We start from the raw sequence: 24,773 nt of genomic DNA on the forward strand, positions 1-24,773 counted from the left end.
TTAAAAAATAGCAAAATACAATAATTGCGAGAACGAACTGTATTATAAAAAATTTCTATTCAGTAACTATTTACCATTATTTATTGACACGTTTACTCTCACTTCTCTTTCCGCTAACAAAAACGCCACATGTTACATCATTTTTCTTTTTTTATTTAAGTAAATATATATCAGATGTCACGTCACATTTCCGCGGATTGAAGGTGACTTCTTTTTATCTTCGGAATTAATGAAATATAACTGAATTTCAACGCAATATTTCATGTGGGATCGTTGTCCGTTTGACCGTTACGTGCTTGTAAGTCGTCTTTCTCCTTGATCCAGCGTTTAATTTCCACGAGGGCGTTCGCTCTAGTCTCATCAGTCTCGTTCAAATATGTCGCTGCATGTAACTTATCCGCGCTGGTCAGCTTTTTCACGCAAAGCGTAACACTCTCTACACTGTCGTTGTGGTCACTTGTATTTGCCATCGTAATACCACGAGATGCTTTGTTCGCTCTGGAGGATAATTTACGTCTGAGAGCCGCAGAGATGCTCTGCCCTGCTCTGCCCTGCTCTGCCCCACGCACGATCAACAAAAAATGATCAGCAGACTATAAGGTGAACAACGCGTGCTCTTTCAGGATGTATATGTTAATTATGAAATAATTTCTGCTATGAATCAATCAGCTATGAGCAATCGCGCTACGAAGTATAGACGCGGTGATGATTCTAATGGATATTGATACTTATCCTCGAGAGAATAAGTCGCAAAGAAATGTTAAATTTTATATTCTTTACATTACGCTTTTAATCTTTTAAGTAAAATGCATATGTGCTGAAATTTTATTAAAAGATTATAGTTATATCATTGCTTTCTAGTTGCACATATAAAATAAATAAAATAAAAAACCTGATGTTTATAATTAAAACGATAAGGCGATTTTAAAAAATAATTTGTAAGTTACAAGCGAGCATGGAACGAGTTTCTCTTCTTATTCACATAATTTAAGAATATAAAAAATTTTTATGAATTGAACCTTCGAATAGATCCGCTCTTCTGCATCACGTTAACGGCAAAGACGCTTGCGTAACGAAAGAGAAAGAGAACGATTTATTTTCTTCGGTAAAAGGCAAAATAAAGTATGGCCAAGGTAAACTACTTTATTATTCGGTTTAAGTAAAACTAAACGATTTATTTTATACAAAATTAAATACTTCCTGGCATTATTGAGTCTTTGGAAAATCGCTGATAGATCTTTTGTGATAAAAAAAGTCGTACGCGATACTTTAATGCGTGTTGCATAAAGAGATAAACTTGTTTCCGCAACAAGTAATGTCTTTTATCTTCATCAGTATGCAGGTGCCATCATATAGTGATTTTGCTATCGTGACGATAGTAAATACTGGTGAACTCGGATGTTCCCCCGGTCTCCAGGAAAGGACCAGGAGGTATGTCGGATTCTTACCGACTAAAACCCCCTATAGAAATGACCTTACTCGGCGCATACTGGGAATCTGGCATCTCTACTTTCAGGGAGAGACTCGTGTGTCTGCAAATCGCGTAGATACACTGTCACGCGTAAGATAAGGTAAATTCTAAATGCAATGATGTTTAGTGTTATGTACCCACACAACAAAATATATCTCCAAGATATCTATAGAAGATATCTGAATGACGGAATATCTGATTGCGCAAGATATCATGAGAATATCTCAAAGACATCTCGAAGATCGTAAAAAGCCATGATAATTTCATCTCTAGATATGATATCTGATTCTGCATATATATCGGATATCTATACCTCATTAAAAACATATATGTTATACATAATATATATAGTATAGTAATGGAGAACAGCAGGTAGGATAAAAAAATATAAATTATGGTGAAATAATTACTCAAATTACTAAAGAGTACACATACATATAGTCCAATAACATACTACTTTAAAAAACAATATGTTGGAGTATTCGTCACTGTACACCGACGACATTTTCCTAGACCAATCATAACCTTTCATCTTTTTTTCGAGCCGTTACTCTCTATGTTCTCTCTATGGTCTATACACCTTTTGTCTCAACCGTCTTTCACGAGATAGATTGTATCACAAGTCCTTCATTAAAGAAATCGCATATTGAACTGCATATAAAGTGTATAAACTGCGTTATTACATCCTGTATCCTCTTGGACATTCTGTTCGTTACGGTCAACAGGTTATGAGCCCAGATATTAACGCGCCCAGATATTAACGCATCGAAATTAAGGTTTTGATGGTGTTACGTCCTGCGGACTCCACGATATCCCTTTTTCGCGGGAATTTTTATGCGCCTAAGATAGCCCTAAGATTAGAATAAACAAGCCGAGTACGGACGGTTATCGATCGGGGTGAGGTTAGATCTTGTTGCTTTTCGTATGGAATTTCAAAGGACTAAACAGATTTGTGATGTCGAGAATATGTATTTAAGTATTGAATATGCAGAATAAAAAAGGCGCCTGTAACATAATGTACAATAATGTTGATATATAAACGCTTTAACCAAAAAAAAATAATATACATTCCTTATTGCACTCCTTACATCCTACATCATACCTTTTTTATTCAAAATCATATAAATGAATCCTGAACAATAACTAAATAAATCCTGCTTTACTTTCAATTTACAGCAGCTTACAATACTTATTACAGTCGCTTACAACTCTATAATTAGCGATCTTCTTGCACGCGGCTCGCACGGCACGCAGTAGTGTAGAGAGCATGAAATAAATATAACTATGAGAGTGAACTAGATAGTATTCGAACTGTGATTGGTCAAAAGTCTGATCACAAGTAAAACAATTACAACTCAACAGATCTCCTCGCATTCCTTTTTTTTTATGATCAAACTACTTATTTGCTTGGGCAACTAAAAGCAACCTCTTAGATGATAAATTACTAACAGACGGGGGATATGGTGACCAGATTCTCGTCAACCTCGTCTGGCCCATAACTATAAATCCGGCGACACGACGCGCAGAAAGGAGCCTTAACTTCAGACGAGGGATGATGGGGATCTGTATTATATCGCGCGACTCACTCAAAACTGGCCGTGCGATGTTCCGACAAACAGAAACGAAACCTAATACGTGCTTTTAGAAATCTTAAGAGCACGTGGCGGAAGTTTCTGTTTGCAATAAAACTGCACTTAAAATTGAGAAGTATGGATCGTCTGTCAACATAAAAACAGGGTCGCGAGATAAGTAAGGAACCCTAATAAAAGAAAAATCGGCGATAGCCGAAAAACAAATGCGTCACTGGAAAGAACCGATGGGTTACACCCCCAATAAGACAGTGGGGCCTTAAGAGGGGGCTCACCAATGGAAAACCGGAAAAATCGATAACCGTCTCTAGCTTTCTAGGATAGGCGTAAACTCAAAATCTACCTCTTGGGCAAGAAACATCTCGCCCAATAAGAATTCCCTTAAATAATAATTAGAAACATCCCGCCAACCAGAAATCCTTTAAACGAAAACCAGACACATCCCACACGAAATCCACCCCTTCCATCCTTCGAACCTTCCTATTTAAATCGCGACGTCGCAGGACTAGCGCTCAGAGAAATTTTCTCAGTTCGAGTCTGCATTGCTCGGTATTTCTGAACCTCATTCGTTTCGAGTCTCGACTCCACGTTTAGAGTCAGTGCAGCAGATCCGACGGACCATCAGTCGCCCCGACTCACCCACCGACGAGTCCAACGTCCATTTCTGAGAGAAGGCCACTCGTTTGAACTCAAGTCATCAAGTAGTAAGTCCCGTAATTTTCTTGATCCTTCTTTTTCCGCGTTATCGCCCCCCTTCTTAAACGGTCTATCGATTGTCGGACCCCCGGAAGCTTATTATATATTTAGGGTCGGTCAGTGTAGGCATCAGGTTCCCAGCGGTCGTTGGCGTTGTCGTGGGCCTGACTTGCCTCCCGGCGTCTCGTCGCTGTCGTGGACTCAGCTGGTCCACTGACCTCCCTGAGCTTATGCTCGTGGGTCGGTTAGTGTAGGCATCGAGTTCCCAGCGGTCGTTGGCGTTGTGGTAGGCCTGACTTGGCTCCCGGCGTCTCGTCGTTGTCGTGGGCCCAGCCTGTCCACTGACCTTCCCCCCCCCCTTAAGCTCGACGATTTCCTTTTGTTCGCTTCCGACCGGGTCCGAGAGAGATCGACTAAATAAGTAAATAATTTTAGTGGACCCGAAAGTCCTAGCCCCTCAAGGACCGAATCTCCGCACGATCAGGCGACAGAGAAATCGCCAGAACAAGCGGGCGCGACGGGAGGTCGAACTCCCCCGGGAGCAGCTCAACGCCGGTCCTCCGCGACTCGCCACCCCACCGCCCCTACCAGCTTTTACGGAAGAACCCGGTTGTTCGAACCAGAATCGTCCCGCTACCATCCTGCCCTATCGCCCAGTCGTCCTACCCTCTCGCTCAATTGTCGAACACCGCCCTATTTGCCGCGTGGCTCCGTTTCGCGTGGTCCCCGTTAACCCCGATTCAGCCCGCTTCCTAGAACCTCCCGATTCCCCCTCCTCTTCCCGAAGTCCGTCCCCAACCTTTTTGACTGCCTCGACCCTCGATCTCGAGGACATAGCCGATCCCGAGACCGTAACATTAGACTAATAACTATAGAAATTAACCTTTATTTTTTCATATGTTTTAACTTCATAATTTAAATACACTTTAATTTTAAGCCCGACTTAAATTGTACTTCGCGCCTCTTCCTCGTGATCAAGATGTAGTACCCCCTCTCAGTCCCTAAGTGTCCATCATTTTAAAGCTAAAAACAAAGCGACGCACGCGCCGCCGTTGCCGTCGCCGCCACCGTCGCCACTCCCGAGTTCATTCTTTCTTTTGGTGCCAAGGTGTCCACACGCCCAAGATGGGAAATAAAAGGAAGAGAAGCAGAAAATCAGACAGGGAAGCGGAAAAAGAGAATCGTTGGAGGAAACGTGTAAAACTGCTGAAGGAAGAACTCAGGAGACAGAAAAGAAAACGGAAGGAAGCACAGCGTCGGAGATATTCCGAATCGTCGTCGATAGATTCATATGCGTCACGCAGTAAGCATAACGTTCATTTCAGAGAAATGTTACACGCAGGTACTAACCTGCATCGTCAAGTGTCGGCACACAGGCTTTAACCTACATGTGCGACAACGACAGTCGACGCGGTACAGGCCCTAACCTATGCCGCGCGCAATTTCGTTCGCTTCGTTGAGGACAATGCGACGAACTTTACCTGTCGCAAACGAGAGGTAGCACGCAGGCTCTAACCTGCATGTGCGACGCCAACAATCGACGCAGTATGGACCCTAACCGACACGCAGACCTAACCTGCATCGTCGAGGGTCAGCACGCGGGCTATGACCTGCATGCGCGAACACTACAATTGACGCGGCATAGGTCCTAACCTACACTGCGCGTATTCTCGATCACCTCGATGAGACGATTTCAACAGATTCTAATCTGTCGCATTGCGAATAGTTTGCAACAAACATTATATTTATAGAATATTACATGATTATAGGTATTCGTACGTCCCTTGAGACGACGAATATAGAAATGAATATTCCATGTACGCTACTGTTTTAGGTAACAGTGATAGCAACAGCAGCAACACTTCGTCATCGGGGGAAGAAACTCGGCATCGGAGACAAACCTCCGAAAGAGGCGCGAGAGTTGAGCGCCCACATACCGAGAACGCTGAAGCAGCGGAGTCGGACAGTCAAGCGAACGTACCAAACGAAGCTACGCTGGACAATCAAGCGAATGTACCAACCGAAGCTGCGCTGGACAAAGACGTTTTAGACGTCATAGGGAAACGGTTCGCCGAAGAACGAACCCTAGCCGAGCCACTACATAGCGACGTGGTCGTCAGATGGGAAGAGATACTAAAACTTGGACTTCCGACAGAGGAGCAGGCGGAACTTCTCAAAAAATACCCCCCTCCTTCAAACTGCACACGCATCGACCCTCCAAAACTTAATCCGGAGGTAAAGGCGTGTCTGCAAGAGGCTGACGGAAAAGAGACGAGAGAATAGTCTCAAAACAAGCGAAAATTTCGACATGCCTCGCGGCAGTAGGAAAAGGTCTATCAACACTATTCAGACATAAAGGAGAGGGGGAAAACCTCGCAGTGATCGAAGCGCTCGGACACACGAGCCGGCTACTCGCGGACCTACACCACGATGAGTCTTCAATAAGGAGAACTCTTATATTGGCGAACATCAACGCGGCAATGAGGGAGACCTTAAGCTCGACAGTTATCGACGAATGGCTTTTCGGCAAGGAATTATCCGAAAGCGTAAAGGCAGCGAAGTTGATCGAAACTTCATCCAAAGACTTGAAACGACCTCAAAAATCGCAAGGGACGACATCGTCAAAAAACGCGAAAGCCCCGTCCCGACAGTCGCGCTACAAGAGGCAGCCAGCGACGAGGGGCGGGCGTCGATATCCACTGTCCAACAGGGCTTTGAAACCGGCTTCTCAGCACTACAGGGCTCCACACAGGAGAGAACACACAAGAAGACGCGATTAACTCCAGTAGGTAAACCAGCCGGCAGGCTACGACAGTTCTTGCCACGGTGGAAAGCGTTAACCAATGACAAATCTATTTTGTCATGGGTAGAAGGGTATAGAATACCTTTTGTGTGCAAGCCTATCCAAATAAAACCACCGAGAGAGGCCCATTGGTCACGGGAGGAGAAAACTCAGATTTCGTTAAAAATTGCAGAGCTATTACAAAAAGGGGCCATAGAACCATGCGAACCGACTCAAAAACAGTTTATTTCAAGCATTTTCTTACGGAAAAAGTCCAATGGCTCGTATAGACTGATTTTAAATTTAAAACAGTTAAACGAATTCATAAAGACTAAACATTTTAAATTAGAAGACCACAAAACAGTGGTTAGATTAATAAACAAGGGTTGGTTTATGGCCTCAATTGACTTAAGAGATGCGTACTATCTCATACCGATCGCAGAGTCGGATAGAAAATATCTAAGATTCGAGTTTGAAGGAAAGCTCTTTCAGTTTTCTTGCCTACCTTTTGGCCTCTCTACCGCCCCTTATGTCTTCACCAAAATTGTGAAGCCGATAATCTCCGATCTCAGGCGAAAGGGTCTCCTCTCGGTGGTATATCTGGATGACTTTCTGTTGTTTGAAAGATCACATGATGAATGTGTATCGAATGTTTTACAAACACGGATAGCTTTAGAGAACTTAGGATTTATAATCAACGAGGAAAAAAGCCAGCTCTTCCCCGTTCAGAGATGCAAATACCTAGGATTTGTATTCGACTCTAATCAGATGACGATTGAACTTCCAAAGGAGAAAAAATTAAGAGCTTTAGAAACAATGTCAAAATTCATTGTGAATCGAAAATATAAGATTAGGGAGTTTGCTCAAATGGTAGGTTCAATCGTCTCGTGTTGCCCAGCAGTAAAATTCGGATATGCTCACACTAAGTTTCTGGAGAGAGAAAAATTCTTAGCGCTCGAGGAAAACAACGGCAATTATGATGCAAGCATGACCCTGAGCAATAACGTTAAGACGGACTTGCTTTGGTGGAAACGCAATATACAAAAAACATGCAACTCGATAGATGCCTTAAACTTTCAGTTAGAAATCTATTCAGATGCATCTCTGACGGGCTGGGGAGCAGCTTGCGGGAATGAAACAGCACACAGTTCATGGGATGCGTCAGAACGATCGAAACATATCAATTTTCTCGAATTAAAAGCGGCGTTTTTCGGCTTAAAATGTTTTGCGAAACATTTGCGAAGCACAGACATCTTACTTCGAATAGACAATACCACCGCCATCTCCTACATCAATAGGATGGGAGGTGTTCAAAATGTAAGACTAAATCGGATAACCCAGGAAATCTGGGGATGGTGCGAAGCTCGGGACATTATTCTGTTCGCGTCGTATTAAATTTTAAAGATAACTTTATAGCTGACGCGGAGTCAAGAAAGATAGAACCGAAAACAGAGTACGAGCTAGCAAATGAAGCATTCGAAAAAATCAGTACGACACTGGGGAAACCACAGATTGACCTGTTCGCCAGTCGGGTCAACACCAAGTGTAAAAAATACTTTTCGTGGTTCAAAGATCCCAACTCATTATCGGTAGACGCGTTCACGAAATCGTGGACAGATTTTTACTTTTATGCGTTTCCGCCATTCGCGATTATCCTTAGGGTTCTCCGAAAAATCAGGGATGACAAGGCAGTAGGCATTGTGGTCGTTCCAGAATGGCCTGCACAACCCTGGTTCCCGCTTTTTTATTCGATGCTAGTTTCGGAACCTATTTATCTATAGCCAAATATTAATTTACTAACCTCTTGCAACAGAGAACCTCACCCGCTGTGGCGGCATCTTACCCTGGTTGCCGGCAAATTATCAGGACAGGATTCGATCGGAGACAGACGCCAAGTAACACAATAGAAATAATGATGGCATCATTAACTGAATCGTCACTAAAACAATACGACTCCGCCTTAAAGAAGTGGTGGAGTTTCTGCAGCGCGAACTCCGTCGATCCATTTACCAGTTCAATTCGAGACATTCTTGCCGGCTTAACCGATGCGTTCGAGAAGGGAGTTTCTTATAGCACTTTGAATTGCCTACGCTCGGCAATCTCATTAGTAGTCGGCCACGAAATCGGACAGGACCCGAACATTAAGAGATTTTTCAAAGGCGTCTTTAACAAGAGACCGCCCAGGCCTAGATATGACTGTACCTGGGATCCCAAAGCTGTATTAGATTATTTATCGTCTAAAGCGAATAACAAAACCACTACGTTAAAAGTCTTATCTATGAAACTAATCTCTCTACTTGCGTTAGTCACAGGCCATAGGTTACAAACATTCGCCTTATTAGACATAAGAAACATTCGAGAAACTGCGGAATCCATCGAAATAAAAGTTCCCGATAGAATAAAAACTTCAGGTCCGAGCAGGAAACAACCTTGCTTAGTCCTGCCATTCTATACAGAGGATAAGGAGATTTGCGTGGCTTCGACCCTAAAAAGCTATCTAGAAAGGATCAAAGACATTCGTGGCTCTACGAATTCACTTTTTATCTCCTTCAAAAAGCCTTTTAAGGCAGTTACATCCCAGACTTTAAGTCGCTGGATAAAAGAGATTTTGTCAAAAAGTGGAATTAACACAGAAATATTCACGGCTTACAGTACTCGTCATGCCGCGACGTCAGCGGCAAGAAGGCACGGGGTTGATTTAGATATCATCCGGAAGACAGCCGGATGGACAAGTAACTCGAAAACATTCGCAAAGTTTTATAATCGAGACATCGCGAAAGCGTCCGATGTATTTGCGAGAGCGATATATTAGACTCATAAAAAGAGTATCGAAGATTAAGTTAGGAAGGCCGTCAAAAACCCGACGCCATATTTCATGGCTTGTAAAACCGTCGAGAGAAAAAGAATAAATAAATAAACAAATTTTTTCTTTTTTATTCTGCCATTCGGAGTGCCGTAACGAAACTTTAAACATCTACATCTTGATCACGAGGAAGAAGCGCGAAGTACAATTATAGATTAAACGAACTTACCTAAGTGAAGTTCGATCATAATTGTATGAGCGCCTCTTCCGAAGTGATCACTCCCACCCTTAAGCCCAGATCTACATCATAGTCAGATCTTTCTCCCCGGGAGTTACGGCACAGCTTTAAAAAATGATCGGGAGTGGCGACGGTGGCGGCGACGGCAACGGCGGCGCGTGCGTCGCTTTGTTTTTAGCTTTAAAATGGTGGACACTTAGGGACTGAGAGGGGGTACTACATCTTGATCACTTCGGAAGAGGCGCTCATACAATTATGATCGAACTTCACTTAGGTAAGTTCGTTTAATCTATAATTAATTTACACACATACACAACACTTCACTAAATTCATGTAATCTTACTACTGATTCCGATTGTAATAATAGCGGGCAGGATGTTCATTTTCAAGTAGGTTTTTCCCTAAAGATCTTGCCCAATCACCCCCGCACCTATGTAACACCCGCGAGAAATACACACACATGTTACACCTACATTTAATACATTTACCCTTTATCTGGATTTATTTATTATTTGTACGATTGCCTGATTTTCTGTAAAGCCTGCTATCTGTAAAGAGACTAACAGAAAAAGGTTTACAGGTTATTGAGAGCAACAAATGCTGTATAACTAAAGATGGAAAGATCGTCGCCGTTGCAGATGAATCATCTAACTTGTATAAACTACGAGTATCACAACAGGCTTGTGTGGTAATTCAGAAGCACAATAAACATTGTCAGCACATGTGGCATAAACGTTTTGGACATCGAGACCCTGAAGCAGTCAAGCAGCTAGCAAATAACGGACTTGCAGTAGAACTGAAGATTACTGACTGTGGAATAAGGACGACGTGTAAAGCATGCATTAAAGGGAAAATGGCAAGAAAATCTTTTCCAAAGAAATCAGAAAGCAGAACTTCATCGACACTGGATCTTATTCATACGGATTTGTGCGGACCAATGCAAACTCAGACACCTGGGAAAAAACGATACATTCTTACCATTATAGATGATTATAGTCGGTATACGGAGGTATTTCTGTTGCAAAGTAAGGACGAAACAGCCAGTTACATTAAGGATTACATTCAAAAGGTAAAAACGCAGTTTAACAGAAAGCCAAAATTCATAAGATCAGATCGAGGAAAGGAATATATTAATGCAGAATTAAGGACATTTCTAAAGCAAGAAGGTATTCAAGTGCAATATACAGCGGCTTATTTACCCCAGCAAAATGGCGTCGCTGAGAGAAAAAATCGCTCGTTAATGGAAATGGCGCGATGTATGATAATAGACGCTGAAATGCCGAATAAATATTGGGGAGAGGCAGTTGTCACGGCAAATTATTTACAGAATAGATTACCAACAAAGGCTACAGAAAGGACACCTCATGAGTTGTGGTTTACTAAGAAGCCAAATGTAAATCAACTCAGAATATTTGGATGTACCGCGTTCGCACATATTCCAAAAGAACAACGAAGAAAACTGGATGTGAAAGCGAAAGAACTCAGATTCGTTGGATACGCAGAAGACTCAAAAGCTTTTCGTTTACTTGACATAACTACGGATAGGATCATCATAAGCAGAGACGTGATATTCATAGAAGATGTTGAAGATGGCTTCGAAATAACTGAAGATGAGAATGAAATTCAAGTCGATTTACACAAAGCACCATCGGAAGAGATTAAGGAGGAGTCAACAGTTGAAGAGCCAGCGAATAATGAAGAATTTACTGAGAAACTTAAAAAAAAGATTCAAGATAAAAATACGGATGCACTACGGAGATCAGACAAAAAAAATAAAGGAGTTCCACCACAGAAGTACGAAGAAACTGCAAAGATAGCAATGGAACTTCAAGATCCAAGGACCATTCAAGAAGCAATGTCAAGAACAGACAGAGACAAATGGAAAACCGCGATAGACGATGAAATAAATTCCCTTAACATGAATAATACGTGGGAATTAACGGAACTACCAGACGACAGAAGACCAATAGGATGCAAGTGGGTCTTCAAGCTTAAGCAAGATGCAATTGGAAATCCGAGCAGATATAAAGCAAGATTAGTTGCTCAAGGGTTCTCACAAAAATACGGAACCGATTATGACGAGGTTTTCGCACCCGTGGTAAGACCAACTACATTCAGGACGCTACTAGTCATCGCTGGAAGAGAAAACTTCATTGTCAAGCATATTGATGCAAAAACCGCATTTTTAAATGGAGAACTAAAGGAGGTCATATATATGAAACAACCGATAGGCTACGAAGTACCGAATAAGGAACATATGGTGAGCAAGCTAAACAAGAGTTTGTACGGATTAAAGCAGGCAGCAAAGGTATGGAACGAAAAGGTACATAAGGTACTTGAAGAACATGGATTCAGACAAAGTGAAACTGACCCGTGTCTGTATATAAAAGTAATTGATGATGTATGGATTTACATAATTATTTACGTAGATGATATTATTATTGGAAGTAAAAAAGAGAAACTCGTAAATGATGCCATAGATACGTTAAGGAGGAGTTTTGATATTGTCAATCTGGGAAGCCTTAGTAATTACTTAGGAATGTCAATAGAACGAGATGACAAAGGAATATTTTATCTAAGCCAACCAAAATATATTAAGAAGATAATTGATTCAGTCGGACTTGAAGAAGCGAAGATTTCCAGTTACTTATTGGATCCAGGATACGAAAATATAGAGAACTCAGGAGATGTGATGGAGGACAGTACAAAGTATCAGAAGCTGATTGGAGAACTACTCTATGTTGCTGTACATTTACGACCAGACATAGCAGCCACCGTTTCGATTTTGAGCCAAAGAATAAAATGCGCAAAGGATTTAGACTGGACAGAAGCTAAGAGGACAGTAAGATATTTAAAGGGCACTATCGAATGGAAACTCAAACTCGGAGACAACACCAAGGAAGATGAAGAATCACTGATTGGATATGCGGATGCAAATTGGGCGCAGGACAAGGCAGATCGTAAGTCTAATAGCGGATTTATTTTCATGTTAAATGGAGGCACGATTAGTTGGGCGTGTCGCAAACAAACGTGTGTAGCACTCTCTACAACGGAAGCGGAATACATAGCGCTTGCCGAGGCTTGTCAAGAAGGAATCTGGATTGGAAGATTGCTGGAAGAGTTCGGGATAACGTCCACGATACCATTGAAAATTTACGAAGATAATCAGAGTTGTCTGAAGTTATTGCGCGCGAAAGGTTTCAACAACAGAACGAAACATATCGATACAAAGTATCATTTTGTAAAGCAATTGAAGGAAAGTAACGTAATGGATTTTGTATACTGTCAAACATCAGATATGATAGCTGATATGCTAACAAAACCATTACATGGAATCAGATTGAAGAGGCTTGCAGAATTCAGCGGACTTAAGGACTGGAGCAAGTAATGTCATCGGTGAGGAGGAGTGTTGGAGTATTCCTGTAAAACTCAGAATGTGAGGAGATTAAAGCTCACTCCCCGATCGATAACCGTCCGTCCTTAGTTATTTATCTTTACCCTAAAAGATATCGTAAGCGCTTAATAGGAATTTCTGCGGAAAAGGGAAATCGTGGAGTCCCCGGGACGTAACAAATCAAACTTACAAGTTTACAATAAATTTGTGTTTAGTACTTATGTTACAGTTGCGTTATCCATAAAATATGATGCATACCAATAACATTCAGTACGATATAAAATCTAGCTCGAAAAACTTGGACAAAGATAGACAAGTAATGATATTTAAAGACATATTTGGAATAAATTCTCAAAATAAATTTCGAAATAATTTTGATGCCTGGACTGTAAAAAGCAAGCTGATTGGATAAAAAGAAACATAACAGAATTCTTTCCAAACATGCCGCAGTCTTTACAGAGCATTATTCCAGCAGCCTTTTGTCAATTAAATTATGACCGATCCCTGGAAGAATTACCTGAATAGATTGATATGGATAAATATCGCAGGGGACAAAAATTTGTCCAGAAAAATTACACCGCGATTATCATGTCCAAAATAATGGGCCTGATGTATATTTATACATTTCAAGAACAACTAAGCCCAATTATTTTGGGAAAATGTAGCCATACGCCGTATTTAGAATTCCAAAAGTAATTATCTTTTTAAAATATTGTATTTATATAAACCTATAAGTAATAAGTAACTGTATACATTCTGATAAATATATTTTATACATTTCAAAGGTCCATATCGTCTGTAAAAGGATTCCTGTAAAAGGAGTTTTGAAGGTATAATATATATATATATATATATATATATATATATATATGTAGGATAGATTCTTATTTTTCTTATTTTGATTATTATTCTTTTATTTCGTAAGTTGTGTTAATTAGAATTATTAGTTGTGGTAAATAGTTAGCCTACTTTCCCGCTGAGCAAAAGAATATGTCAGTAGTCGCGGAAACGGCCGTAGTGTGGCGTAGCGAATGTGGTGTGCGTGAAGAGCGTGCGTGCGGGAGAGATCGCGCGTAGCTAGCGAGGTGTGCAGATCGAGCAAAGCGTGATTGAGTCAAGTTCTTCTGTCCTCGTATATACTCTTAAAGAAATACATTTTTATTTACTATCAACGTGTGGGGAATTATAAGGACCTTCCTCCATCCTGGTCTACTCCTCTAGACAAATACATCTTCCCACATATATTATTGGGGGCTCGCGTCCGGGATATACGAGTGAATCAAAGAAGAAGACGAAAAGATGGCGACGACGAACGACGATCAAGCGACGGCGAACGACGAGAAGAAAGACGAGACTCAAGTGGAAGCCATGACGGTGGCTCAACTAAAAGAAGAGTTAAAACGACGTAAATTAAAGACGACGGGCAACAAGGCAGATCTCGTAGAGCGATTCAAGGCGGCATTGTTGCTCGACAAACAAAAAGACGAAGACGAAGACGAGAACGACGAAGACGAGAGCGACGACGACGGCGTCCTAACGGATAAAGAAGACGACGAATCTGATTCTAGCCACGAATCGGACAACGACGAACGACGAGGAAGACGGCCACAGAGATCATCACGCAGACGCGGAGAAAGTGTATTAACCTTCAAAGATGTGGAAGACTCGATAGACACGTTTAGTGGTGACGATGGCAAAAATGTTAAACAGTGGATCAAAGACTTCGACGAAACGGCGATTCTCTGTAAATGGAACGACGTACAGAAAGTGATCTACGCAAGGAGGCTTCTTCGGGGATCAGCAAAACTCTTCATAAAGCACGAGGCACGAGTGAAGACGTGGAAGGACATTAAGGCTGCGTTGAAACGTGAATTCGCGCAGAAAGTCGATAGTCACGATGTACATTACCAGTTGCAAAGAAGAAAGAAGAAAAGCGACGAAACCTACCAAGAGTACTGCTACAAGATGATGGAAATTGCAGCCAAAGCAAAAATAGAAACCAGTGCGGTAATACGATACATAGTAGACGGTATACACGACGACGAGGTAAATAAGGTTATCTTGTACGGTGCGGCAAGTATTTCCGAATTAAAACGTAAGTTCGAAGTGTACGAAGCAATGAAGACCAAGTCGAGATATAATAAAGTAGACGATAAGAAAAAGAAGTCGACGCGTTCCAAGACTGATAAACAAGAGAGTAAGCGATGTTTTAATTGTGGTGGTAAGAATCATTTGAGCGTGTCTTGTCCGACGAAAGAGAAAGGCGTTAAATGTTTTCAATGCGGCGAACACGGGCACATCGCAACAAAATGTCCTACGACGGCGGACAAACAAACGACGAACCAAAACAAAAGTTGTAACGCGACGAACAAGGGGACGAATAAGTGTTATAAAAAGGTTACGGCGAACGGTGTCGAATTGTCGGCTTTGATGGATACCGGGAGTGACATCAGTTTAATGCGCGCGGATACATATGTAAAAATCGGAGCACCGGCGTTGACTAAACGAAGCACGAAATTCCGCGGCGTAGGTTCAAACGAAATCGCGACGTTAGGCGAAACTTGTGTTGATATTCGTGTAGACGATTGTACTTTTGATGTAACATTCCATGTAGTTTCTGATGCGTTGTTACCATACGCTATGTTAATAGGTACAGATGTGTTGTTGCAGGACAAAGTCGAACTAAGAATAAAGAAAGGAATATTTAGAATTTCGGCGGATCCCGAACCATTTTCAGAATTACCGACGGTAAATAGTATAGACTATAGCGACACGGTTATAGAACCGGCAGTTGAACATATTGAGAACCCAGAGGCTAGAGACAGAGTAAAGAGATTAGTATCGGAATACAAACCGTTAAAAACGCAAGACGTAGGAATTGAACTCAATATTGTTTTAAAAGACGAAACACCCGTGTACCGACGTGCGAATGGAATATCCGAAACAGAACGAAAGACGCTCGACGAACAAATACGTAAGTGGTTAGACGAGGGGATTATTCAACAGTCCACTTCGGAATACGCGAGTCCAGCGGTGTTGGTAAAAAAAAAGAATGGTACTACGCGAGTATGCATTGACTATAGGAAGTTGAACGAAAAGATAGTTAAGACGCGATACCCATTGCCTATTATGGAAGATCAGATCGACCGTTTACGAGGGGCTAAAATATTTAGCACAATAGACTTGAAAAACGGATTCTTTCATGTTCGAGTTGCAGAGGATAGCCGTAAATATACCGCGTTTATAGTTCATAACGGACATTACGAGTTTTTACGAATGCCTTTCGGGTTGAGTACATCACCTGCATATTTTCAGAGATACATAAACGCCGTGTTTGCTAAATTAGTTGCAGAAAAAAAGTGTCGTTATATATGGACGATCTGATTATACCGTCTAGCGATGTTCAAGAGGGATTACAGTATTTAGAAGAGGTGTTACGAACGGCCAGTTCTTACGGGTTAGAGATAAACTGGGGAAAGTGTCAGCTCCTGAAAACGAGAGTCGATTATTTGGGATTTATTATAGAGAATGGAGACGTTACTCCATCAGACGAAAAGACGAGTGCTGTGAAAAATTTTACTGTGCCGACTGATAAAAAAACAGTACAGAGCTTTTTAGGACTGACCGGGTATTTCAGAAAATTCGTGCCGAATTACGCGTCTATCGCATACCCATTAACTAACTTATTAAAAGATGGAATTGTATTTCGTTTTGGCGACAGTGAAAAGCGATCGTTCGATCAATTAAAGGAAGCTCTTAGCCGAAAACCGATTTTGCGGATTTATTGTCCAAGTGCGGAAACCGAGTTACATACCGATGCGTCTTTGCGAGGTTACGGAGCGATGTTATTGCAGCTAGATAGTGTAGATCGTCTTTTCCATTCTGTGTACTATGCGAGCGGTAAGACTACGGAAAGCGAAGCTAAGTTTCATAGTTACGAGTTAGAAGTTCTTGCGATTGTTAAGGCGTTGCGTAAGTTTAGAGTGTATTTGATTGGCATACCATTTAAGATCGTGACAGATTGCAAGGCGTTTACACAGACCATGAAGAAGGCCGACATCAGCCCGCGGATAGCACGGTGGGCTCTCTTCTTGCAAGACTTCCAATACGTGGTGGAGCATCGCCCTGGAAAAAGTATGCGTCACGTTGACGCCCTCAGTCGAAATGCGTTGCCGACAGCGATGATCATCACGGAGTGCGAAGAGGGTATATTAGCTAAGTTGCGAAAAAGTCAAGAAGAAGATGCCGAGGTATCCAGTCTTCGAAAACAGGCGACAAATAACCAAACTGAAGAATACGTCATGAGAAATGGACTCTTGCGTAAATGTGTAGATGGAGATGCCTTAATTGTCGTTCCTAAGTTGATGCAGAACAGCGTTATCCGACAGGCGCACGAGCGTGGTCATTTCGGCCCAGACAAAACAGAGAAATTATTGAAGACTAACTACTGGTTTAAAGGGATGCGTAAGAAGATCGAGGACGTTATTCACCATTGTATAAGTTGCATCCTAGCCGAGAGAAAAACTGGTAAGAAGGAAGGTTGGTTGCATCCAATTCCCAAGGGAGAGAGACCTTTTGATACTTATTACGTGGATCACCTAGGCCCCCTACCATCGACTAAAAAGAAGTATCGCCACCTGTTTGTGGTTATCGACGCTTTTACGAAGTTCGTGTGGCTCTACCCTACTAGATCAACTAGTACAGCCGAGGTGTTGGATATACTCATGCAGCAGAGTGCTATTTTTGGAAACCCCAGGAGAATAATCTCCGACCGAGGAACCGCTTTTACCTCACACGAGTTCGAGGCGTATTGCAAGGAAGAAAATATTGAACATTCGACGATTGTTACCGGAGTTCCACGAGGAAATGGGCAAGTAGAGCGGGTCAACCGTATCCTGATTCCTGTACTAACAAAGCTATCAGCACCAGCTCCAGCCCAATGGCACAAGTATGTAAGAAGAGCACAACAATGTTTAAACGGCGTACCATCAAGAAGCACCGGCGTATCACCATTCCGACTTCTGTTTGGAACAAACATGAAGACAAAGGAAGATCCAACACTCCAAGACCTACTTAAAGAGGAAGATGCTGTAACATTTATGGAAGAACGAGACAAGATACGTCAGCAAGCAAGGGACAACATTACAAAAATTCAAGAAGAGAACAAACGGAGCTACAATAAAAACCGGAAGACTCCAACTGCATATAAAGAAGGTGACTTAATTGCCATTAAGCGGACACAAAGCGGACCGGGATTGAAATTAGCAGCGAAATATTTTGGTCCATATCGGGTTAGACGAATGCTTCGAAACGACAGATACATCGTAGAGAAGATTGGTGAAGGAGAAGGCCCTCGAGTGACATCCACGGCAGCAGAGTACATGAAACCCTGGAACAGTTCGCAGGAGGAAATCTCGTCAGGAGAAGAAGCGTAACATCTGGGGACAGATGTCGTCGGATGGCCGAGTGTAGGATAGATTCTTATTTTTCTTATTTTGATTATTATTCTTTTATTTCGTAAGTTGTGTTAATTAGAATTATTAGTTGTGGTAAATAGTTAGCCTACTTTCCCGCTGAGCAAAAGAATATGTCAGTAGTCGCGGAAACGGCCGTAGTGTGGCGTAGCGAATGTGGTGTGCGTGAAGAGCGTGCGTGCGGGAGAGATCGCGCGTAGCTAGCGAGGTGTGCAGATCGAGCAAAGCGTGATTGAGTCAAGTTCTTCTGTCCTCGTATATACTCTTAAAGAAATACATTTTTATTTACTATCAACTGTGGGGAATTATAAGGACCTTCCTCCATCCTGGTCTACTCCTCTAGACAAATACATCTTCCCACATATATATATATATATATATATATATATATATATATACATATATATTAGTGCAATTATAATAAATATATAATATTCTGTGTTATAACTATATATTAGGTTGGAAAGAAAGTAATCCGGATTTTTTCGTAAAAAATATCTATTAAGAAAAAATAGTTACTTTTTTTTCTAATTAAACTAATTGCCGTTTGAATTTATAATTATTTTCTGCCTTCTTTTAAGCAGTAGGATTCCGTATCGATAATAGGCCAGCTCCTTGGTCGCGAAGAATTCTTTGATTCATTTATTGATTTTGGCCGCATTTCGAAAGCGTTGTCCTCTCAAGCCGTGCTGCATCGATCGAAACAGGTAATGACCTGAAAGCGCAACATCTAGTGAATAGACAAGGTGCGGGAGAATTCTCCAGCTCGAGTGTCTATAAAGGTGTTCAGCGATGGTCGCAGCGATATGAAGCTGAACGATATCGCGCAGAAAGATGTGGTTTAAGGCAAATAGATCTTAACAGTGACTGTTTGACGTGGCGACAAGAGCTTATAGTAAATGACACTTTATCTGGTCATCTTATCAAATCGAAATAAACATACATATATATGATACACAGAAAAACTTGCCTTGCAGTAATTTTAATGTAGGATAGGGAACCTCAAAGAAACAAAACAGAAGTTATTGACAAAAATTATTACAGTACGTTGTATTGTCATTTATCCGTGACCCGGATTACTTTCTCCTCAGCCTAATACAAACAATATTTCAAATACTATGCAATTCTATCGATATATTATGTACACAAAGTATGTTACATAACATATAATGTATATATACCTAATATCAGAACTTTGAAAATAGTATAAAATTGTATTATATATTCAGGTATAATTTTTGCCGTGGCAGCCTCGAGGAAATAAAACAACGCATGAATAATCTTTATCAATATTAGATAATACAAAATTTTAAGGAGTTGGCACCAGAATGGAAGTACACAATGAGGTGTCTTGTTGAGCATATAAACTATTGGCCTGTAATGTATATGCGTTAAAGCGATGATATTAATCGCCACAGACTCGTTAAATCTAAATATGCCTAATTTATACGCGTCACTTAATTACACGGAGTGGATCGTCTATAAGATCTACAAGTAAGTAATACAATACTTATAAAATTAATTAACGGAAAGTTAGAGAAATTTCATGAACGTACAAAATATTAGTTTTTATTCTATGTACGTATTATAAAAATTCGAATATTTTATATATTCTACATTTCTGTAATCTTAATAATTTTAGATTTATGTTCTACGTATTCAAATTTTCAACTATAAGAGACATTATTAATAATATAATACGTAAAGCTATGGATAAAGCAGCGAACTACAATGCAGAGAAACTAGAAGAAATTCACGAAAAATCGAAGAAAATTTTACCCGATTTTTCTATTACATATTAATGGTTAACTGTCAAATGTCTATGGATGATGTAGTTTCAGTGCTGCTATCAAATAAAAATATTTAAAAATTTTTGGCTACATACAGTCATAGTTGAAATATAAAATGGCTCTTTCAAAACATGACTCTTTATTTATGCCCACCCTCCCCTGCATATACCTAGTAAATTTTAAAAATTTCTTGTTTTATTTTAATATTATTTTTTAGATAAAGTATAGATAAAGAGCTACAAGAAAAACATCCTAGATATCAAACCCATAAGTGAAAGAACTTACATCCTGAGGTTTAAAACGAGGTTCTTCAACACATCCATAATAAACTTTTACGCAGAAACAGAGGAAAAAGATGACCCAACGAAAGAAAGCTTTTATCAAGATCTGGAACGAGCATATGACTCAGCATATGTAACGAGCATATGAGCAAATTTCTCAGGTGGAGAAACCGCAGCGAAATCCTTCAGAAGCAATTCACGATCTAGACACCATGGATTTACGAATGTGCACGCAGCAGCAATTTGCTCATGATCCATCTGACACATCTTGTTCCTTATCGTCAAATGCTTACCACGTACTACTTGCATATCCTTGTAAGCTTCAGTTCCCCTAACCAAAAGCTCTCCACCATACCAGTTGAACAATCCTTTTACAGACGATATGGACCTTTGAAATGTATAAAATATATTTATCAGAATGTATACAGTTACTTATTACTTATATGTTTATATAAATACAATATTTTAGAAAGATAATTACCTTTGGAATTCTAAATACGGCGTATGGCTACATTTTCCCAAAATAATTAGGCTTAGTTGTTCTTTGGCCCATTATTTTGGACATGATAATCGCGGTGTAATTTTTCTGGACAAATTTTTGTCCCCTGCGATATTTATCCATATCTATCTATTCAGGTAATTCTTCCAGGGATCGGTCATAATTTAATTGACAAAAGGCTGCTGGAATAATGCTCTGTAAAGACTGCGGCATGTTTGGAAAGAATTCTGTTATGTTTCTTTTTATCCAATCAGCTTGCTTTTTACAGTCCAGGCATCAAAATTATTTCGAAATTTATTTTAAATATTTATTCCAAATATGTCTTTAAATATCATTACCTGTCTATCTTTGTCCAAGTTTTTCGAGCTAGATTTTATATCGTACTGAATGTTATTGGTATGCATCATATTTTATGGATAACGCAACTGTAACATAAGTACTAAACACAAATTTATTGTAAACTTGTAAGTTTGATTTGTTACGTCCCGGGGACTCCACGATTTCCCTTTTCCGCAGAAATTCCTATTAAGCGCTTAAGATATCTTTTAGGGTAAGGATAAATAACTAAGGACGGACGGTTATCGATCGGGGAGTGAGCTTTGATCTCCTCACATTCCTTTTTTTTACAACTAGCTATTTGGCTAGGCAACACAAAGCGACCTCCCAGAATAAACTACCGACAGACGGGGCATACGTGATCGGATTTTTATCCACCTCGTCTGGCTCATAACTATAAGCCCGGCGACACGACGCGCCAAAAGAGGCCTTAATCCCAGACGGAATTGATGAAGATCTTTATTGCATCAAGCGAGGTTTCTAAAATTGCTCGTACGATGTTTCCGACAAGCAGAGATAAAAAGCCTAGGACGTGCCTGTAAACACACGTGGCGAAAGTTTCTGTTTGCGTCTAAGGTTGAGAAGTATGCATCGTCTGTCGACATACAAACAGAGTCGCGAGATAAATAAGAACCCCAATAAAAGAGAAATCGGCGACAGCCGAAAAATAAGACAAGTCGCGGGAAGAATCGCTGGGTTGCACTCCCGATAAGACAGTGGGGGCCTTACGCGACGACTGACCAATGGAAAACCGGAAAAATCGATAACCGTCTCTAGCTTTCCAGGATAGGCAGAAACTTAAGAATCTACCTCTTGGGCGAGAAACATCTCGCCCAATAAGAAATCCCTTAAACAATAATTAGAAGAATCCCCACCAACCAAAAGTCCCAAAAATGAAAACCAGACACACCCCACATGAAATCCACCCCTTCCATTCCCTACATTTTCCTATATAAATCCTGACATTGCGGCACTCGCTCTCTTCTTCTTGGACTTCAGTCTCTCGAGGAACTTCAGCTTCAGTCAACCTCAACAGTTTTCTATCGCTTAAGTTGTAAACTATCAAGTTGTACGCGCTAAAATTACGAGTGCACACCAAGGAGCCGGGAATCATTAGATCCAGCTAGTTCAACTACTTCTCATTTTACTTCAACTTGATCAGCGCCAAGTAGTAAGTCGTATATTATACACTTCTTTCTATTACCCTTATTTCCTTGTGTTCGGAAAGTCTCTCGGGTACATGTCCCTCAAATCCTCTACCCCTTTTTTTTTTATTTCTCTACTACTCTGAATTAGCCGAATTATCGGTGGATTCGGAGTAATCTTCTCTCCATTGTCCCGGATTAGCCGATTATCGGTTGATCCGATATAATCTTTATCTATTACTTTGAGTTAGCTGATTCGGTGGACTCGAGGTATCTATTACTTCGAGTTAGCTGACGATCGTTGGACTCGAGGTATCTATTACTTTAAGTTAGCCGACTCGTTGGTGGACTCGAGGTATCTATTGTTTCGAGTTAGCTGACTCGCCAATGGACTCGAGGTATTCTTTTGATTTCTTTAATCTTCAAAACCCGAGGCGACTTTCCCCGCAGTTGGCGGACTTTAATATTTAACAATCCACTAACTTATAGTGGATTCGCCCGGTCCCACCCGCAAGAAGTCGCGAAACGCCGCGAAACACGAACGGCGTCGTCAAAACAAGCGGGCGCGAAGGGAGATCGAAAACCAAGGATCGGAATTCTTCCAAGAACAAGATAACGCCGGTCTTCCGCAACTCGCCACTCCGCCCCCTCCACCAGCTCTTCCGGAGAAACCGCCGTTGCCGCCTCCTCCTAATCCGCCTTCTCGCCCTGTTTGTCGCCTGGCCCCTTACCGCGTGCTCCCCGATACCCCCGATTACCTCACCCCGCTCAAACCTCCCGGTTCCCCCTCCCACCCGGGTTCCAGAGGACCATCCCCGACCCCGTCAACCGACTCGACCATTGTGGTTCTTGAGGAAGTAGACGAACCCGAGGTGATAACTTTGAAATAATAATTATAAAATACATTTTATTTATTTTAGTTCTCATATGTTCCAACTCAATTAATTTACACACACATACAACACCTAGCTAAATTCATGCAATCTCACTTCTGATTCCGATTGTAATAAATAGCGGGCAGGATGTTTATTTTTCAAATAGGTTTCTTCTTTAAAAATCCTGCCCGATCACCTGCACTAATGTATCACCCGCGAAGAATACATAAACTCTCCTTTGTTTTATTATATACATATACACATTTTACACTAACGCCTAGTTTATAATTATTTTTTTATACTAAATAACTTTTTTTTATGTCAAATAAATATAAGTATTTATGTTAAAGATATCTCCATTCTTTCTTTAATTTAAGACCTCACCCTCAGTACCATTCCCCTCTCGAAATCGCACGAGGTCCGATCCTAGTTAAAGGGATTAAATTCCTTGACTTAAAAGAGGACCGACGATCGCACCGCTCACGGAAGGCGTCCTAGCGTCCCTACGGACGTTGACCCTTCCTGATTCCTGAGTCATAAAAGTGCGTTCGGCTCGCGCCACGCGCCTCAGAGCGTGTACCTGCGAGCGACATTTGCAAGTATCTAGTTGCGTCCTTCCTTACCCCGACCCCTCTGGGTAGCCTTTTTTTTGCTTCTCAGTTTTTCTTACTCTAATCCCGGGGTTGAACGTAACAATTATTTGCTCAGAGTAATTGTCGGATCATTTGCTTTTGTATTTTTTTTTTTTTTACGGGAGGAGGTGAAACTGCCTAATGCTTGCTGCCTTCCCTAAGACGATGTTCCGGAAGGACTTATGCAAGCCGCATGCCCCGGAGGCCGGCCACCCGGAGGTATGTGGGGCTCGCACTCACTAAAAACACCCCCTTAGTTCCCTCCCTAGGCTTAAACGAATGGCGCAGGAACCGCAAAATAACACTGCCTCAACCCACCCCCGAAAACGATCCCTGCATCGACGCCCATCCACCTAGTTTCCCCCAAAACGATGTTTGTTTGGAACACAAGCCGTCCTCGTCCCCATTCCACGCATCAGACCACATTCATGCCTAATCCTCCAGCCGAGTATTGACCAAACGATCGCCTCCAGAGAGCACCGCCGCAGCACACGGCTAGAATCAAAAACCTCTAACCTCTTATTTCGTCGCGAAATATTGATGACCTCTGTGAATGCAAAAATTTACGAAAACTGTATAATTTATGGATGTAAGTTTGTGCTATATTTTTTAAATGCATATTATTGTTACGTCTTGTGGACTCCACGATTTCTCTTTTTCGCGGAAATTTCTTATAAATCTAGAATAGCCTTTAAGATTAAAATAAGTAACCGAGCACTAACGGTTATCCACAGAGGCAAGTAAGCTATGATCTCGACATTTCAAATC

General features: G+C 41.2%; 2 protein-coding genes and 1 long non-coding RNA gene across 4 annotated transcripts in view; all 3 read left to right on the top strand.

Moving 5' to 3' along the window:
- Nucleotides 1-20,327, top strand: part of LOC139816099 (uncharacterized) — a 24,423-nt gene extending 4,096 nt beyond the window's left edge. The window contains exons 1-5 of one of the 2 annotated variants that reach the window (XR_011732937.1): nucleotides 30-600; nucleotides 1,030-1,133; nucleotides 1,336-1,571; nucleotides 19,677-19,941; nucleotides 20,090-20,327. This is a non-coding gene — a long non-coding RNA (uncharacterized lncRNA). Of the gene's footprint in view, nucleotides 1-29; nucleotides 601-1,029; nucleotides 1,134-1,335; nucleotides 1,572-19,676; nucleotides 19,942-20,089 lie in introns of those variants that run through there. The other variant, XR_011732938.1, reaches the window with a different exon arrangement.
- On the top strand, nucleotides 4,873-7,866 carry LOC139816231 (uncharacterized). Its single transcript, XM_071783629.1, has 3 exons — nucleotides 4,873-5,059; nucleotides 5,591-6,001; nucleotides 6,040-7,866. Exons 1-3 carry the CDS (start codon nucleotides 4,882-4,884, stop codon nucleotides 6,534-6,536), a joined length of 1,086 nt encoding a protein of 361 aa, XP_071639730.1. The 5' UTR covers nucleotides 4,873-4,881; the 3' UTR covers nucleotides 6,537-7,866.
- On the top strand, nucleotides 7,970-9,673 carry LOC139816669 (uncharacterized). The gene has a single exon (XM_071784332.1). The coding sequence runs from the start codon at nucleotides 8,451-8,453 to the stop codon at nucleotides 9,348-9,350; it is 900 nt and encodes a 299-aa protein (XP_071640433.1). The 5' UTR covers nucleotides 7,970-8,450; the 3' UTR covers nucleotides 9,351-9,673.
- Nucleotides 20,328-24,773: the final 4,446 nt, after the last annotated feature.

The sequence above is a fragment of the Temnothorax longispinosus genome, chromosome 7 (assembly GCF_030848805.1).
Source record: "Temnothorax longispinosus isolate EJ_2023e chromosome 7, Tlon_JGU_v1, whole genome shotgun sequence".
NCBI lineage: Eukaryota > Metazoa > Arthropoda > Insecta > Hymenoptera > Formicidae > Temnothorax > Temnothorax longispinosus.

Excerpts from the sequence above, each read along its gene's own strand:
- LOC139816669 (XM_071784332.1), top strand. The coding sequence starts at position 8,451 with ATGATGGCATCATTAACTGAATCGTCACTAAAACAATACGACTCCGCC.
- LOC139816231 (XM_071783629.1), top strand. The coding sequence starts at position 4,882 with ATGGGAAATAAAAGGAAGAGAAGCAGAAAATCAGACAGGGAAGCGGAA. Across the intron at positions 5,060-5,590 it reads AGATTCATATGCGTCACGCA|GTAACAGTGATAGCAACAGC; the intron begins GTAAGCATAACG and ends CTACTGTTTTAG. Across the intron at positions 6,002-6,039 it reads TAATCCGGAGGTAAAGGCGT|TCTCAAAACAAGCGAAAATT; the intron begins GTCTGCAAGAGG and ends ACGAGAGAATAG.